This window comes from Muscardinus avellanarius (assembly GCF_963383645.1).
Source record: "Muscardinus avellanarius genome assembly, chromosome: 4".
Classification (NCBI taxonomy): Eukaryota; Metazoa; Chordata; class Mammalia; order Rodentia; family Gliridae; genus Muscardinus; species Muscardinus avellanarius.
In genome coordinates this window covers 18,246,708-18,263,900 of record NC_137789.1, presented here as the reverse complement: position 1 = coordinate 18,263,900, position 17,193 = coordinate 18,246,708, and the positions used below count along the sequence as shown (strand labels likewise).

The following is a 17,193-nucleotide window of genomic DNA, read 5'->3' as shown; positions in this document are numbered from 1 at the left end:
AAGATAGGGGAAGGTTCAGGCCTGGGGCGAGTCCCTAGGGTGTGGAGGGACCCTCTCTGAGCAAATATTTCAGACATTAAGTAACATATACATACATCTTCCCTGGATATGGAATCAACCCAGGTGTCCATCAATGGGTGGATGGATAAGGAAAATGTGGTATGTCTACACAATAGAATATTATTCAGCCATAAAAAAGAGTGAAATCTTGCCATTTGTGGCAACGTGCTTGAGCCAGGAGGACCTTATGTGAAGTGAAATAAGCCAGGCACAGAAAGACAAAAACTATATGATCTCACTCACTTGAGGAATCTAAAAGAAGATACCATGGAAGTTGAGAGTAGAATGGAGGTTACCAGGGCGAAGAGAGGGAGAGGGAGGGATGGGAAAAAGTTAATCGATGGGTACTAAGTTACAGTGAGAGTGGAGTATAGTTTCCCCTGTCAAATGCATGAGAGGATGACTAAAGTTAACAATAATATAGTGCATATTTCAAAATAACTACAAGAGGGGGTTTTGAATAATCTAATTACAAAGAAATGATGCTTAAGGTGACAGGCATGCTCATTATTTAAATGTGATCACTCTGCATTGTACACCTGTGTTAAAACATTACACTGGCTCCTATACATATGTGAAATTATTACAAGTCAAGTAAAAATGGGAGCTATTAGGGCAAGCTAACAGCCTTCACCACCTCCTGGCCCAGTCGCCATTCCCTCCTATTGCCTCCCGCACAGCCAGTGTGAGAGGTTCAGCAAGAGCTGCCCCAGACACTTCTTTGCACTTGTATTTCTATGTATGAGCTGCTGGAGTGCACAGCATTGCTCTGTGTCTGTGTCATGTGTTTGGGAAGTGCAATGTGATTCAGATCGTTTTGTGACTTGTGTGTTCACCCAACAGTGTCTTAGAGATCCAGCTATGCTTGTACTTAGAAAGTCACCCAGGGCTTTTAAAGGGAGACAAAACGTTCCATCCTACGAGAAGCCACAGTTTGTTTAGGCAGCCTCTTACTACTGGCTACTTAAGTGATTCCCAATCTTTCTCTACTTTAAACAGGCAGAGAAAATGTCTTGCATCCAGTAAATACCTCAGAGCCTTGCAGGAGTGCAAGTTTCTCCCCAGCACCGTTTACAGGTGTTCACATTTTACATGTTGTTTACATTTCCATGTCTTGTGCTTAGTGGCCCATTTGGGAGCGGACTCAGTTTACAAGAACCAGCAATGTATAAGAATAGATGTTCCCATTGCAGCATCTCCTCGAGTGGGTTGAGATGCAGGTCTGTGGGCAGGATGGGCAGGGGCGGGTGGGGGCACCAGGAGAGCAGCCAGCTGCTGGGCTCTGGTGGATCATGGTAGTGCTTTGGGGGAACAGGCTGAGCCCGTGCGCCAGGCTGAGCAGGTGAGTGGGTGGCCAGAGCCCAAGGCTTCAAATGTATTCAGTGTTGGGGCGTTGTTCCCAATTCTCCTTTCTGTCTGCTCTCTCCACTGAGAGGCCTCAGCATGTTGTGTTTTTCTGGTATTTTCTTTGTGGGGCCTTCCCAGTCTACTGTGATGTGTGGTTATGGAAAAGAGAGGATCCTAGCCAGCATGGTGGTACACACTTGTAATCCCAGCATTCAGGAGGCTGAGATCAGAGGATTGCAGTTCAGTCAGCTTCAACTTCTTAGCGAGGCCCTTTGCAACTCAGTGAAACCCTGTTTCAAAAAATAAAAAGACTAAAATATAGGGCTAAGTGTCTAGTTCAGAGATAGAATGCCCCTGGGTTCCATCCCCAGTACCAAAAAAAAAAAAAAAAAAAAAAGAGGGTCCTCTTATTGGTGATTTGTGAGCCTTATTTACTCTTGATTAATTTTTTGGCCCAACTGGATTCTGGAATCAAAGGTAAATGGTTTTCAGTTGGGGCCTTGATAGCTTCTGAAATACTGACATGTGCCCAAGAGATTGGGGGAGGTATGCTGATGCAGGATCTCTCAGGGAGGTGCTGGCAGCCACTGGAGGTGTTTTCTGGGACCCCTGGTAGCACCCACCTTTCTGCCTTGTTACAGATAAATGACAGCCATGACAAGGCAGGGACACAAACATGTGTGGACTACTATCTCATTATTCATGCTGAAAGATTGGCAAAGTCAGGCTGGAAGAATTGTGGCTTCTGCACAGCAAACTGTGTGTGCCAGTTAGAAAAACAAAAGTTAGACTGACCCAGCTCTTCTGGAAAGACTATTCTGTCAAGCCAGGGGCAGCAATGCCAAGACTAACCTCTGGAAGACTGGAGGTGCTGTCCCTCCTACAAGGGCCAACCACATATATTTCCGCGCAGACTGTGGCTCACCCTGGGACAGAGTACAAGGTGCAGCCGCCCCTCCCTTAGGTGGGACTGACCTTATTGGTTCTCGTGCACAGGACCTCGATGAGCACAGCCTCGTCCGTGCCAAGACCCTTCATGGCTTTCTGCAGCTGTCGGGCGGCGTACTCGCTGGGGCTGTCCAGAAGGGCCAAGGCTGTCTTCTCGAAGTTTCCACTCAGCTCACTCTTGAGCACATCCTCTAGGTCCTGTGGGAAGTACCAGGAGACCTGGGTGGAATGGTCCAGCAGGAGAGAGACGGGGTCTGCTTTGCTGTACCGGGTCAAGGTTGACAGGAGACCTGCCCTGGACACAGGGAGCCAGACAAACAAGGACAACCTGCTCTCCAGGACAGCGCCCCCTGCTGCCCATCCACTCCCTCCAAGGCTGGCAGAGAGCAGAGAGATTTCCTGCTGGGGCTAGAGACCTCAAAAATGAGTCACTAGAACAGCAGCATTGGCAGAGCCTTTTAGGGTTCAGAGAGCTTTCTCAGCTGATGTTCAAGACGGCCCTGCAAAACTAGAAGTATTGGCACTATCTCCCTTTACTAAGCCTCAGAAGACAAAGGATTTGCCCTCCAACAGTCAGCTAGAAATGACTGAAATACAGGTCTGTTCTCTCTAGAGGGATGTGATAATTTGCCATCCACATTGGTTTGGTTTTGAGAGCAAAAATGGCCACTATTAATAATTGCAGGGGACAATAGGAAGAAACAGGGACTCTCTTAATCAAACCAGATATACAGTCACTTCAGTTATCTCGTTAAATACGGAAAGGGATATATGTGAGACAGAAGTGTGGCAGGTCCAGGAAATCTGCCCTGGTACCTTCTACTATCATCGTTTTCTGGAGCATCCTCTCATTACAGGTGGACTCCCGGCCTTCTCCCACCTTTCTCTCTTGGACCAGGTGGTTTGATTAGGAAAAGGTGCAGAAGGACATTCAGTCTGACCAATGTTGTTAATGCCCCAAGTTAAAGGAAGGATTTCTCCTGTGGAATGACAGCCCGGGATGGGTCAGATTTCAAGCCACAGGTCAGCTGCACCTCAGGGACCCAAATTACATTAGGGGCTGGCCAGTCAGCAACAGGGCATGGTGTCTGAGAACACCCAGTAGCATGGTGACCTTGGAAAACTTAATTGCATCAACAGTTTCCTCCTCTAGAAACTGGGAAGAATAGCCAGACTTATAGGGTTGATGGGAGAATCCAATGAGATAATCTATGTAAATCCTGAGAAGAGTGCCTGGCACATTTGGAATGTTCAATAAATACTTACATTACAATATTATCATTATTACCCCATGTTGAAAAAATCTTCTGAGAGAAGGCAAATCAATTATTTTTTAAATGAACCCTTGAGCTCTGAGTTTGGGAAAAAAATAATTTGTGTGCAAGACTCTGGGAGCCACCGTCCTAAAAGAGAGCTGTAATGTTATGTCTGTCCCATGTCTGCGTCCATTTAACAGTACAGCCCGTGAAGGCAGGATTTGCTCAGGACCCTATGGTGTGGGTCCGCCTACAAATTGGAAATATTTTTCCCAGGTCAGATAGGCATTGTATAGAACTTCAGAGAAGAGAAACCCCAGCTTCCTGCTCTTCTAAGCCACAAGCATGAAAACAAATCCTTGTGTGTTTATATTCTGCTGGGCCAGAGAAACCTGCTCAGGATACCTCGGCTATCGTTCTGGCTTCCCTGCTAACTGGCTGTGTGACTTTGGGATGGTTATTCTCTTTGGAGCTGGGTTGAAATGGGGACTTAGATTTGCTAGTCACTGATGTCCTCCAGCCTTATGAGCATCTCTTGGCTGGTCTCAGCTCTCAGAAACACAGCTGAGAACAGAAAAGTAAGCAAGTGATTGGCAAATAGGTAACACAAAATTGTATGTTAGACTATTTCCTTTTTATTTTCAGAGAAGCCCTTAGGCCCTCATTTACTGTTGTTTTAGACTAAAGGTCAAGCAGCCGTGTGTGTGACTTGCCACGTTGGTTAAGCAGAAGTAGATATGTGGCTTGGGGGGAGGGCTTAGAGTTAGGCAGGTGGACAGGCATGGAAAATTCCACTTCATTCAATTCAATGCCGTTGAACTGGGGATTCACTGGTTTTCATAAAAAAAAATGTCATTGACAGGCTTGATCATGAGAAGCAGAACTATAAAAGCAGAGCTGTCTGGGCCATTTTGAATATGTGTAAGTGGCTCCTCTCATGGCCTGGGCCCCCCAGGACTGGATGCTGGCCGTGGAGTCAGAAGGCTTTGATTTGAGGCCCACTGCCTCCTTTTTGTTTCTGTGTGAATGATTTCATGAGTCATTCAAAGACGTGAGTTTCCTATCTGTAAAATGGAAACAATCACACCTATAATAGCTATCTTATTCTATTTGATTCCTCCAGCAACCCAAGAATGGAAATGAGAGACCATCTTTATCCTATATGTGAGGAGGCCAAAGTTTCAAGAGATTGTTACCTGCCCATTGTCAGATAAATAGGAAAACCCATCTTTCTCTATATATTATATCTATTTATGTGAATAGTTATTGAGACAGCACAGGCTTTATAAATATGGATGAGAATACAGCATAATGATTGACATTCACTTTGCATAATGATAATTCTAGTGACATTATGAAAAGGTTAAACTGCATTTAATATGCACTAATAGAGAAACAGGAAAGCCTAATGCATACTTCTATATATAACAGCATTATTAACAAAAGAAAGAATGAAAGGAAAGGGAGGGAATATAAAGAAAGGAAACTGTTGATGCTCAAGGAAATGGAGGATTTATTTCGTTTTAGTTTTCTGCAACATTAATTTATGAAGAATATATCATTCTTGAAGAAGGATGGATAAATGAAAAATTCCTGTATAAAAGCCCACCTATGGCAACTGATTTTCAAATCACCGTCTTACCTATAAGTTATTATGCAGAATGAGTCCACATGGAGTGGAAAAAATGACAAAGGGCTTAATAGCAAAAGTGAGTCAGTTTAAAAGCTAATGAGTTAAAGAGAATTGATTTTGTAGGCTATTAAGTTAATAAAGCACTTTCACTCTTTCTGGAGTCAGTTAAGAGTTTAAATTGGTTAGTTTAAGTCCCCCCACCCCTGGGATAACTCTACAAAGCTTTAAAGATACTCTCACAGGGCATAATCTCAGTCCTTGGGAGACTGAGTGAGATAGAAAGGTGGCAGGTTTGAGGCCAGCATCAGCAACTTAGCAAGACCATCAGCAATTTAGTGAGACCGTTTCTTCAAAATGAAAAATAAGTCTGGAGTATAACTAAGAAGTAGAATGTCCTTGAGTTCAATCCTTTCACTGCCAGGAGAGTGTAAAGACCCTCAGGACCGAGGCTGTGCACCCCATAATCACCTTGTTATACTTTGCCTTGTACTTCCGCTTTATTTGTTGCCTCTGGTCCGATGTCCTGCTTGATAAGATCTCAATGATGGCTGCTTCGTCGGTTCCTAAGGGGCAGGAGAGAGGACCAGAGCCACAGTGAGGTAGGAGCAAGATGGAGGCTCATTTCAGTCAAGTCTGAGGACTCAGCTTCAACGTGGTCAGAGGTTCTGGCGGAACCAAATGGACCAGTTGGCTTTAATGTCTTGTGTGGAAAACTGTATTCCTGTTACCAGACAAATCTCCTTTGGGACCTCATGCTGCAGTTATCTAGAGGAACAGGCATATGGCCCATTTCCTAATTTCATTCCTGGAGAAATGAATACACATGCTTATAAAATGTGTGCGTGAGTTCCCTAGTGGCATTATTCCTAGTGGCCCAAAATGGAAACCACCAAAAGTCCTCCGATGGACAAATGGATAACCAACATCTAGGACGTCCATAAGATAGAATATTATTTGGCCAGAAGAAGTAACAGAGTACTGATAAATATGGATGGACCTTGAAAAAATTATGCTAAGTAAAAGAAGCCAATCACAGAAGAACACATACTATATGATTCCGTTCATATGAAAATTCAGAATAGGAAAACTCACAGAGAGAGAAGGTAGATTAGTGGCTGGGGGTGGGTAGGGCAGGAAGGGGGTTTATAGCTAAAGGGAACGGGGCATTTTTATGTGATGAAAATGTTCTAAAGTTGACTATTGTGATGTTTGTGCAGATCTATAAATGTATTAAATACTGTGAATAGGTGAATTATGTAGCACATGAATTGTATTTCAATGAAGCTATTTTTAAGACTACAAAAAGAAAATATGGCCTGTTTCTTGTTAACTGGGTTCTTAAAACTGAGTGGATGAGATTAAGACACAGGCCTAAATTGCTGCACTATCAATGCTACCTACAAATCTGCTCATCTCAGTAGAAAAGACCAGCTGGGACCATGAAGAACAGTTGCCCCTTCAAAGTCTTATAACATCTTTAAGTTTTGCTCTTTCTATACAACTTTTCCCCCAATGCTCAAAGTAATAAATGCTCATTGCAAGAATTTGATCGGTACCCCAAAGTATAATGAATAAAAAAGAATAAAAGCATCCTGTCCTTGAACATGGAAGCGGGATTAGAAAGATGACCCAAGACTGGCCTGTGTGGGAATGGGAAAGACTGTCTCACCATCACACCCTAACTTAGATTTCATTTACAGAGATTCAAATCATGGCTCCATCCATTACCAACTGTGTGACACTGGGCGAGTTTTTACCTTATCTCGTCTCAGTTTCTCCACCTATAAGATGGGGTACTACTATACAAGTCTGTGTGAGAATAAAAAGAGGGGTTGATGGAGACCCCAGTCACCAGGGTAAATGCCCAAGTGTCTGAGAGCACTGCCTTGCATCCATGTGGGGCTCGTGCCCAGGCCCCCCGAAGGAGCTGCTCACCCCGATGATGGAGCACCCTGGGACTGGGCAGTAGCACTCAGCAGCCATGAGCGCGGAGTGGAACTTTGGAGGCCATCTATTCCAGACTCTTAGTGACATTCGAGGAAACCGAGGCACAACTTAGCACCTCTTCTCAGTTTCCCTGTCTCTGCTTGAAGTGCTTCCCTTGAGTGCTTTACACCTGTCCTCCATCCGCTCCTTCCTTTCCTTTCTGCACCTCCTTCTCAACATCCTCCATTTGCCCTTTCACCTGCCCGCCGAGGTCAGTTCCAATTCTCTTTTCTAGCTGTGGTTACTTCTCCTGCACATGACTCTTGTCCTTTGCAGATGATCCCTAGTTCAGTTTCACCAGCTCTGCTATCTCCTCTGAGTTCAGATTTTATTTCCAGCTGCCTGTGGTCATCTTCCCATGGACCTCCAAGGCATCTCAACTCCCAGTATAGCTTAAACTGAACTTATTTTTCAATTCCCATACCCACTCTCCATCCTGTTGTTTCACCCCAGTGCAAAGCATCACCCAAATTAGAAAATCTAGTTACCCGTGGGCCCTTGTCTTCCATCTCCTTTGCTTTCCGATATCACCAAGTCCCCTGTGTCTCTCCAAGGAGATGGTGCTCTCATCTCCCCCTCTCCTCCTTGCCCACTGCCACTGCCTGATGGTCCTGTTGTTTTAGTCTCTCTGATGCTAGGCTCTGATCTCTGCATCCGTCCTCCAGTCATGGATGTGCTCATTTCACTCCGCAGTTCAAATGCCTTTAGTGCCTCCTCCTGACTCATGGAACTTGGATTCCCTTACTAGAGCATCAGGACTTTCTGCAGTTTGTTCTCAAGCTAGCTCTATAGACCCACCTCTGTGCTTGCTGACGCTGAGCTCACTCACTGTACTCAGCCACATTTGTCAACAGGCCGACATCTTCTATAAACCTTGAGGAATTCAGTGCCTACTTCCTGAGTTCCTCCAGAGCCCACTGCTTGTATAGCTCCAGGGTCCTTACAGTAATCATGGGATTGTATGAATGTGCCATCCGGAGCCAAGTGCCTGGGCCATGGGGGGTGACCACTAAAGGTGTCCTGTGATGGTGGTCATTAGGGCCATCTTGTTTGGGCCATAATTGGATACTAGAGGAGAAAGATTAGCCTGGCCCATCAGAACTATACTTTCCAAACATATTCCTGGAGGAATAAAATGTAATGTTGAGAGGTCAGGCCATTTTTAATTTTAATAGTTACACGTTTAATGTGAACTGATTTTTAAAAACAATACAAAACAGGGTAAAACTGAGTTGACTATAGGAAAAATGCTAAGTTAATAGTATTCAGGTTGACAAAAATCACGGAAGGTCAAATGGTTTAAGTCTAGAAATCCCACGATAGATTGTTGACTTTTGGTGCCTGGGACTATATCTTAAGTGTTGAGTTTCTTCACAATGCATTGCTATGACTGCATTTAGTATTTTGCAAATCAATATCTGCTCAATTGCCTTGTGCTGATTTAATCAAAGAAGCTGAGCTTCTGTAACTCTAGACTGGTGTTCATCCCACCCAGTCCCACTGTCTTTCTTGAGGACATCTTGGTGTTCTTCATGGATGGAAAGCTTTTTGAAGGCAGGGTCCATATCCTTTCCCCAGCCTGTATCATGACACCTGGTACTGGGCCAGGCCGAGCTTCATACACTGGCTGGGTGGCACCATTGGTCAAGTGGTGTCTAAGGATATAGCCAAAGGTTTGAAGAATGTTTAAAGAGGACTTTAGCAGCCAGACTGTAGGTGGAGAAAACAGGAAGGCCCATCTGACTGGAAGGAAAAGGAGAATGGAGGGGCTGCTGGGTGATGGTCGGGTTTTGTCCATCACAGTGGAGGGAGAGGGATAACTGACGTTCTTGGTTCTTTTACAACTGTCTAGCTCCCATGATGTCTCACCTTGAAGGGGCCCAACTGTTATTCTATCCTCCTCTACATGGGAGACCTCAGGGTTGGGATATTGTTGGAGGGAGGGAGGAAGAAAGAAGGCCAGGGGTCTTGTATGAAGTTCCTTGGTTTATGTGTTCACTCAGAAGCTCTGTTAAAGGCTGATAAAGACAGGAGTGGGATAAACCCATTTCCTCCAGTTCTTGTCTAAGATTTCAGTGGGATCTGAAATCCCCTCCCTCCCTCTCTCCTTCCCTACCTTCCTTTCTTTTTCTTTTCTCTCTTTTTTTTAATTGAAACTAGGGGCATTTTACTCTGAGCTATACCCCCCGGCCCTATTTTTTTTAAACAGGGTCTTACTCTGTTGCAGAGGGGCTGGCTAACTTGCTGAGGCTGGCTGCAAACTTGCGATCCTCCTGCCTCAGCCTCCCCAAGACAGGAATTACAAGCTCAAGCAGGAGCCGATGCATTTTGATGAAAGGATTGGGAGCAGGAAAAATCCGGGCCACTTGTGTGGGCAAGGGATGGGAGGCCCTGGCTGGAGAAGAGGAAGGGGGCAAAGGAGGCTGGCCAGAACTCGAGGTGTTTTACTCTTACCTCAACTCTAGCACAAGCCCCCTAACCATCTTTGGAAAGACAGCAAAGACTTAGAAAGAGAGGCCTGGGACGGAGTGTAGAGAGCTTTCCAGCCCTGGCCTTGCCACTGCCTCTGTGCTCTTGGGCCATTCCCCTCATCTCTAGGATTATCTCCACCTCTACGATTCTGGGAAGAGTTATCTATTAGATTCAGCCAGAGAAACAGAACGTTCCAGGATGAGTTCACTTGCAGAAACAGCAGTAGTTAATTGCCTGCCTCATTCTGGTCCAGTTCCAGTGCTGTTATTTATGTTGTTCCTCTTCATTTCCTCCTGGAGCTTCACCTATGTAATGTGTCTCCGGTTATTTACTCTATAATGTCATTATGAATAATTTCAATACCAGAAATCCCACTTCAAATAAGCTTTCTTTTTTCCATTAATATCACTCGAATCAGCCCCTTTTGGTTCGATGGGATCTCGTCTTGTTAGGGCTGCTCCTGCCTGTTCAGGTGGAGAGCCTCGGCACCCCAGGCCTGGATCCTGGCAGTTGCCATCCCTGGAAAGAGCCTCCTGCCTCCATCCAAGTGGCCCACTCACCTGCTGAGCTGACAGGAGTCTGGGGCTCATCCTTGGCTCCCTCTTTTTCCCCTCACTCAGCATCCAGTTGGTCTCCCCAAAGCCTCCCTCATCTGTGTCCTGGGTATCACTCTGAGCCACCTCTACCACATGGCTTGGCAGAACTGCTGACCCCCACACTGGGTCCCCAGCCTGGCTCTCTCCTTTTCAGTGAATCAGTGTTCATTGCCCCCTGAAGGGCCTTTACTAAGGACAGATGGACCTGGCCACGCCTCTGCTTCCAACTGTCTAATGCAGAACAAAGCTGTAATTCTTCAGTGGAGACTATGGGGCCCTTGGAAGTAGCTCCCAATGGTGTAACTCCAAATTTTTCCTTCCTCCCTGCTCACACTCTCCCAGACCTCTGTACATCCACTCTAGAAATATTCTCAGCTTCTTGACAAGCAAGCAACACTTGATTTCTGGCCAATGGGCCTTTGCCTGGGCTGTCTCCCTATGTGGGACAGAGGGTCCTCACCTTTGTATCTCCTCCTTCAACTCACCTGGCTTTTCTGGACAGACAGACAGACAGGCACTCCTCCCTCTGCATATCTCAGACTGCTGATTCTTGCTGCCTCTGCTTCAACACATGGCAAGTTCCATGGGAGCAGATGTTTTGTGCACTGCCGCACACAGAAGGCTCTCGATACTTATCAGATGACTCGCTGAATGAATGCATGCATATAGGGGTGAATGAATGAATGGGGAGGTTTGCACAGCACTGTGATGGAACTTGGTCTCTGCATGTGTGGAAGCTACATGTGATACTCAGCTGGGCTGTGCACAGTGGGGAACAACAGAACATCCTCTCTACTCAGAGGCCACAGGTAACCTGTACCTGGGCAGTCAGGTTAACATTTTAACATTAATACTAATATTTAGAAGATAGAGAGTTAACATTTTAGAGAACAATGTCTTCTTGACTTTCCTTTGTAGAAGGCTTTTCAACAAGAGACCCATTGAGGTGGGGAGATGGGACAATGGCGACTAGATTTCCCGCAAGCCCTTTACGCCCCGCACTCAGGTTGAACCTGGAAATTGTTTTTGCTGCTTAACCCTGAAGCGATTTGCTGAAAGGTGACCTCATTCTACATTTCACAATACGTGTGTCATATAAGCAGTCTGTGCTGCTGAACAATTTCCTGTAAACATTGACACTGGTTTGAGGCACCACAGCCAGTCCCCAGTGGTTCTGGGAAAGTCTGTAAAACCCTAGACGAGAAGAAGCCCCTGATCCTGCCACAGCTGTGGACACGGAGGGGTGATTGTGCTGCAGAGGTCAGCGCTGGAGGGACGGCCAGGCTCAGGAAGTGCTCAGGCCTCTGTGGTTTGCTTTCCCAGTACTTTTCTGGGAAGAGACTGAGTGGTGTTTCAGCAGGGTGGATGCCACAGGGATTGAAGGCCCCAGGGACCTATGTGCCACATAAACACACAGCTAAGCTGGTGGCAGATGTTTAGCTTTCCCATTGGCCTCTATATGTAAGCCATATATATGCCTGGTTGAAGCCCCCTCTCTGGGGGCTGCTCACAACCCTGGGCCTCCCAGGCTCTTGTTTCCCCTTGGAAATGGGGCACAGGAAGACAGATGAAGAAATGGAGGGAATACAATCCTGCCTGCCTTGGTAGAGCAGAGTGATTCACCTGTTCTCTGTATTAGTTTCTTAAGGCTGTGGTATCAATTCCTATAGACTTGGTGACTTAAAACAATGTGATCAGCCGGGTGTGGTGGCGCACACTTGTAATCCCCGTGCTTGAGAGGCTGAGACAGGAGGATCACACAGGTTTGAAGCCAGCCATAGTGAGGCTCTCAGCAACTTAGTGAGACCCTGTTTCCAAATAAAATATAAAATAGGTCTGGGAGTATAGCCCAGAGGTAGAAAGCCTCTGGATTCCACCCTCAGTAACACACAACACACACACACACACACACACACACACACACACACACACACACACACACACACCACCACCACCACCACCACCACCACCACCACCACACAACAACAACAACAACAACGTGATCTATTCTCTCTTGATCCCAGTGGCTGGAAATCTGAAATCAGGCCTTCTGAGGCTCCATTCCTCGGGAAGTTTGAAGGCAGAATCTTCCTTACCTCTCTTGGCCACCAGGAATCCTTGGTATTCACTGGTTTGTGGGCTCCCTTTCTCTGTGTCTTCTCTGCTATCTTTCTTAAGGACAGAAGATCAAAATTCAACCTTGTCATTGGATTTAGAGTCTACCCAGTTATCCAGGTTGATCTCTTCCCAGGAGACGTTTTCTCCAATTAAGGTCAAGCTCACTAGTTCTGGGTGGATATGTCTTCTAGGGGTTTGTTCAACCCAGTTCTCCTCCAGTGATGGAGAGCAGGGTGGGTTTCGCCCAGGCTCAGACTGGTCTAAGAGGATCTAAGCATGTGGTTCAGAAGGAAAGAGTGCTGGGCCGAGGGGGACTGAGTTCTAGGACTGTTTTCTGCTCCTAGGTGGTTGAGCAGTGCTTCTTGACCCTTGGGCATCTCAGGAGGACCTGACTTTGCCCTGGCTACTGAGCACAGGAAGTGGGGCTGATCTAAGTGGAAACCTTCTGTAAGCATAGAGAACATGCTGGATTTCAGAGACTCCATATGACAAGCAGGGTGCAAAATACCTCATTAATAACTTTTATGTTGACTGTCTGAAGTTGGGGGTTAACTAAATTATATCCTTAAAAGTATGCATTTCATCTGGGTGTGGTGGTGCATGCATGTAATCCCAGTTCTTGGGAGGCCGAGACAGGAGAATTGCAGGTTTGAAGCCAGCCTCAGCACCTTAGTGAGACCTTGCTTCCAAATAATAAAAAAGAAATAGGTCTGGAGGTGTAGCCCAGAGGTAGGTATATCCCCACTACCACACGTAGAATAATGCATTTCACCTGCATTTTTCCTTTAAAATTGGTTTTTCTTGTTTTTTTTTGGGGGGGGGGTGGCTGGGGGTGGAACCCAGAGGCTTTCTACCTCTGGGCTATGCTCCCAGACTTATTTTATACTTTATTTGGAAACAGGGTCTCACTAAGTTGCTGAGAGCCTCACTAAGTAGCTGAGGCTGGCTTCGAATCTGTGCAATCCTCCTGTCTCAGCCTCCCAAACGTGGGGATTACAAGTGTGTGCTACCACGCCAGGCTTTTAAAATTGGTTTTTCAAACATTTAAGATGACCATGTATCTCGCCTCTGTGCCTATTGGATGGCAACACTCTAGATATATAAACCCAGGCCACGCAGGGCTGGCACATCAATGGGCGGGCACAAAGTCTTGCAGACAAATGATGCTAACATTATAATTTTGCCCCAGTAGTTTCAAGAGAGGGTGGGAAGCTAGACCTCTCTCAGTTGACTCTAGTTTCCCATGGCTCCACCCTCATTCCATAACTCTGTGACCCTTGGCAAGATACTTCCCCTTGAACCCTGGGTTCTTTCCTGTGAAGTCGTTCCAATAGCACCAAGGGTACAGGGTTGTCCAGGAGTTCTGAGCAAGATGGTGGATATCTGACAGCCACTTAGCGCTGGCACAGAGGGTGCTCCACCATGAGGCATCATGTTGGCCCCACCTGGTGGCCACATCCAAAAGAGGGGCGTTGGCATTCAGTAAGTGCTTACTGTGTGTGTGTCGAGCTTCACTTTCATGGTGAGTAAGAAACCACAGCTGCCTGGTTCTCACACCCACTGGGGTGCCTGTCTCCATCCCACGGCCAGGTGTCAGGACCTTTCCCCAGAGCGGCAGGGAAGCTTGGCCTGTCTGGAAAGCACCTGCAAGTCCCCCGCCACTCAGCAGAACTCAGACATAAACATCTCGCCACTGCCACGCAATGCCTGTGTCTGATTGGTGAGCTCTGAAGAAGAGATTAGCCATGCCTGGCTGTGAGCCGGGGCAGCTTTCTCTGCACCGTCCTCCGGTGTCCCCAAACCAAGCAATGCTTACGCTTTTTGTCATCTCTCCCTTTGTCATTACTACCAGTGTAAGTGCTCCCTTCCTCCTGTCCTTCTTTCTTTCTCTCTCCCATCTCTTTCTACTGTATTCAAGAATATAGAACATATAAGCTGGGCGTGGTGGCACCTGTCTCTAATCTCAGTACTGAGGAGGCTGAGACAGGAAGATTGAAGGATCAAGGACAGCCTCAGTAATGTAATGAGACTGTCAGCAACCTAGTGAGACCCTGTTTCAAAAATAAGTAAATAAATGAATAAATAAATAAGGCTGGGGGTGTAGTTTGGAGGTAGAATGTCCCTGAGTTCAATCCCCAATATCATCATAAAAAATAAAAAGTAAACATAATGTATATAATATATAGAAATTCCTCTATCACTTTCCTACCAGATCTTCCCAACCCCAACTCTCTCAGGACTTCTCAACATTTCTTGTGCGAAGCAGATCATTCCTCATGATGAAGTCAAGTACATCCACTTAGAACTTTCACCACAGATCCCAGTTTTTTTCCCCTCTGGAATCACACAAAAAAATTGATGGCTGTATTTATTCTACGATGATAGCTATTCCTAGGAAAAGAGATATTCACTAATTTCCTTCTTGCTTTTTTTTTGCAAAACATTATGCCAGTTTAAAAAAAAATTCAGACACAAAAGGGCATGTACTGTATGATTCTGTTCATGTAAAGTTCAGAATAGGCAAGTCTGTAGGGACAGGTAGTACATTAGTGACTGCCTGGGGCTGAAGGGGGAAGAGAGGAATTGCTAATGGATTTGGGGTTTCTTTTTGGGGTGATAAAATGTTCTGTAATTAGCATTGATGGTTGCACAATCCTATGAATATACTAAAACTCACTGAATTATATGCTGCAAAAGGGTGAACCTTTGGGTTTCTGAGGTATAGTGCATTAAGAAAAAGTAATTCAATAAAGCACCCTGTGGACTCCAATGGCTCCCACCAGCTGCCCATGCATCCTGTCCTCACCCTCTGGTACTGCAGCTGTCTGGCTGCAGCTCACTAGTTTTGACAATCTAGTCGGTGGCGTTTGGAGTGACAGGAAAAGGGCCAAGCTCGATGTCCCCTACTAACTGGCTTGGTGATTTGGGGTATGCTATGTAGCACTTTAGGGCCTCAGTTTTCTCATCTAAAAGCTAGATTTTTAGGATAACCCAATGAGATTTTGTATAGAGAGACCCTAAAAACTTAAACGCTTACTGATAAATGTAAACTGGAGATCTAAGAAAGTTAATCGACCTTGTCCCTCCCTTCACCTTTCTATCCCATCCAATGGCCTCATTTGCTGTCCAACCGAAACCTCCTCATCAGCAAACCCAGAGTCAAGCTAGCTTCCATTTCTCCTGTCTTTCCTTCAGTCTGCAGAAGAAAAATCTCTGAGCTGTGTGTGCTGAAGTCAGAGGAGCCATGGTCTCTCTCCCCGATAGACCCCCAGCAGGGACCAGCAGTCTTCCTGGCTGTCTCCTTTTTTTGTTATTCAAGTGCTGTCCCAAACCATGACTCCAGCCCCTCACTCCATTGTCAAACCCAGATTGGCAAGCTCTTCTCCCACTTGCAGAGCGATGGCAGGTTACCGGGCATAAGAACCTTTCACTTCTGCCCTGAGGACACCTCTGAGTGTATCTGCTCCAGCTGTCAAGCTCAGCTCCATCTTTTTTCAGTGCAAGGCAAATCCTTCTGCCTAGACTTTGGGTTTCACCTTTTCCCAGGCTCCTGGAACCAGGACCATGTTTCACTGGGGTCCTCCTGGGGTCCCAGAGCTCTGCTTCTTGGTCTCACATCCAGATGCTTTCTCCCACCCGTTCTTGTCCTCTCGCCTAATCCTCCACTCTTGGCCAAACACTTTAAAAGGCTTCTCCAGTTTTGACTCCTGATTTTTAAATTATATCTGCTCTTTCGTGCTCACTTGACCTACTCCTATATGCATGTTCCATTCTCCAAATCCAGCACCCATCAGACTCGATTCCCTCACCACCTCCCCCTTTCAGAGAAAGGGGTCAGAGGGATTTAGACATTAGAATTGCATAAACTGCACTTTTTATGAAGTTTCCTGCACCTCAACGTCAAGTTAAATGTCAGAACATTCAACCTGTAACTGCTACACAGAATCCATGTTTATAGCAGCACAATTCACAACAGCCAAAGTATGGAACCAGCCAAGGTGTCCATCAACAGATGGATGGGTCACAAAGCCGTGGAGTATCGCACAATGGAATTTTACTCAGCCATACAGAAGAACAAACTGATGTCATTGGCAGGAAAAATGGACAGAACTTAAGAATATTATGCTAAGTGAGACCAGCCAGTCTCAAAAAGCGAATAGTTGTACGTTTTCTGTCATGTGTGGAAGCTAGATAGAAATTGGGAAACAAAAGAGACCTGATATGGAAAATCAGAGAATCCAGTGGAGTGATGGAGGGAGGGGTTTAAGAGAGGTAGGAGGGGAGCTGGGCGTGGTGGCGCACGCTTGTAATCCCCGCGCTTGGGAGGCTGAGACAGGAGGATCATGCTGGTTCGGAACCAGCCTCGCTGGCTTAAGAGACCCTGTTTCCAAATTAAAAAAAAAAAAAAATAGGTCTGGGAGTGTATCCCGGAGGTAGAAGGGCTTCCAGGAACCCCAGTACCACCAAAAAAAAAAAAAAAAAAAAAGAGAGAGAGAGAGAGGTAGGAGGGGAATTGAGAGGTACAAAAGGTAACATTTGAAATAATGCTATGCATATATGTCCAACTACCAATACCAATCTCAAAGACATGTACAGGGAAGGGGAGGAGGGGTGCGGGACCTGCAAGGAAAGGCGCCATGAGTTGTGTGTATGTACATTCCTATCGCTCTAAATTTCGGTAGGATGTATAATTACAATGCACCCATAAAAGAAAGATTTAAAAATCCTAGAAAGGAATAGGATCTGATTATAACTTTGGGAATTTGAATAAAGAGAT

The 17,193-nt window shown here is 45.9% G+C and overlaps 1 protein-coding gene across 1 annotated transcript in view; it reads right to left on the bottom strand.

Annotated features, from left to right (window-relative positions):
• Positions 1-17,193, bottom strand: part of ANXA13 (annexin A13) — a gene marked incomplete at both ends in the record, with an annotated part of 54,814 nt that overhangs the window by 13,934 nt on the left and 23,687 nt on the right. Inside the window, 2 exons of the mRNA XM_080695123.1 lie at positions 2,383-2,553; positions 5,713-5,807. Coding sequence (XP_080551249.1) covers positions 2,383-2,553; positions 5,713-5,807 — 266 coding nt within the window. The remainder of the gene's footprint in view (positions 1-2,382; positions 2,554-5,712; positions 5,808-17,193) is intronic.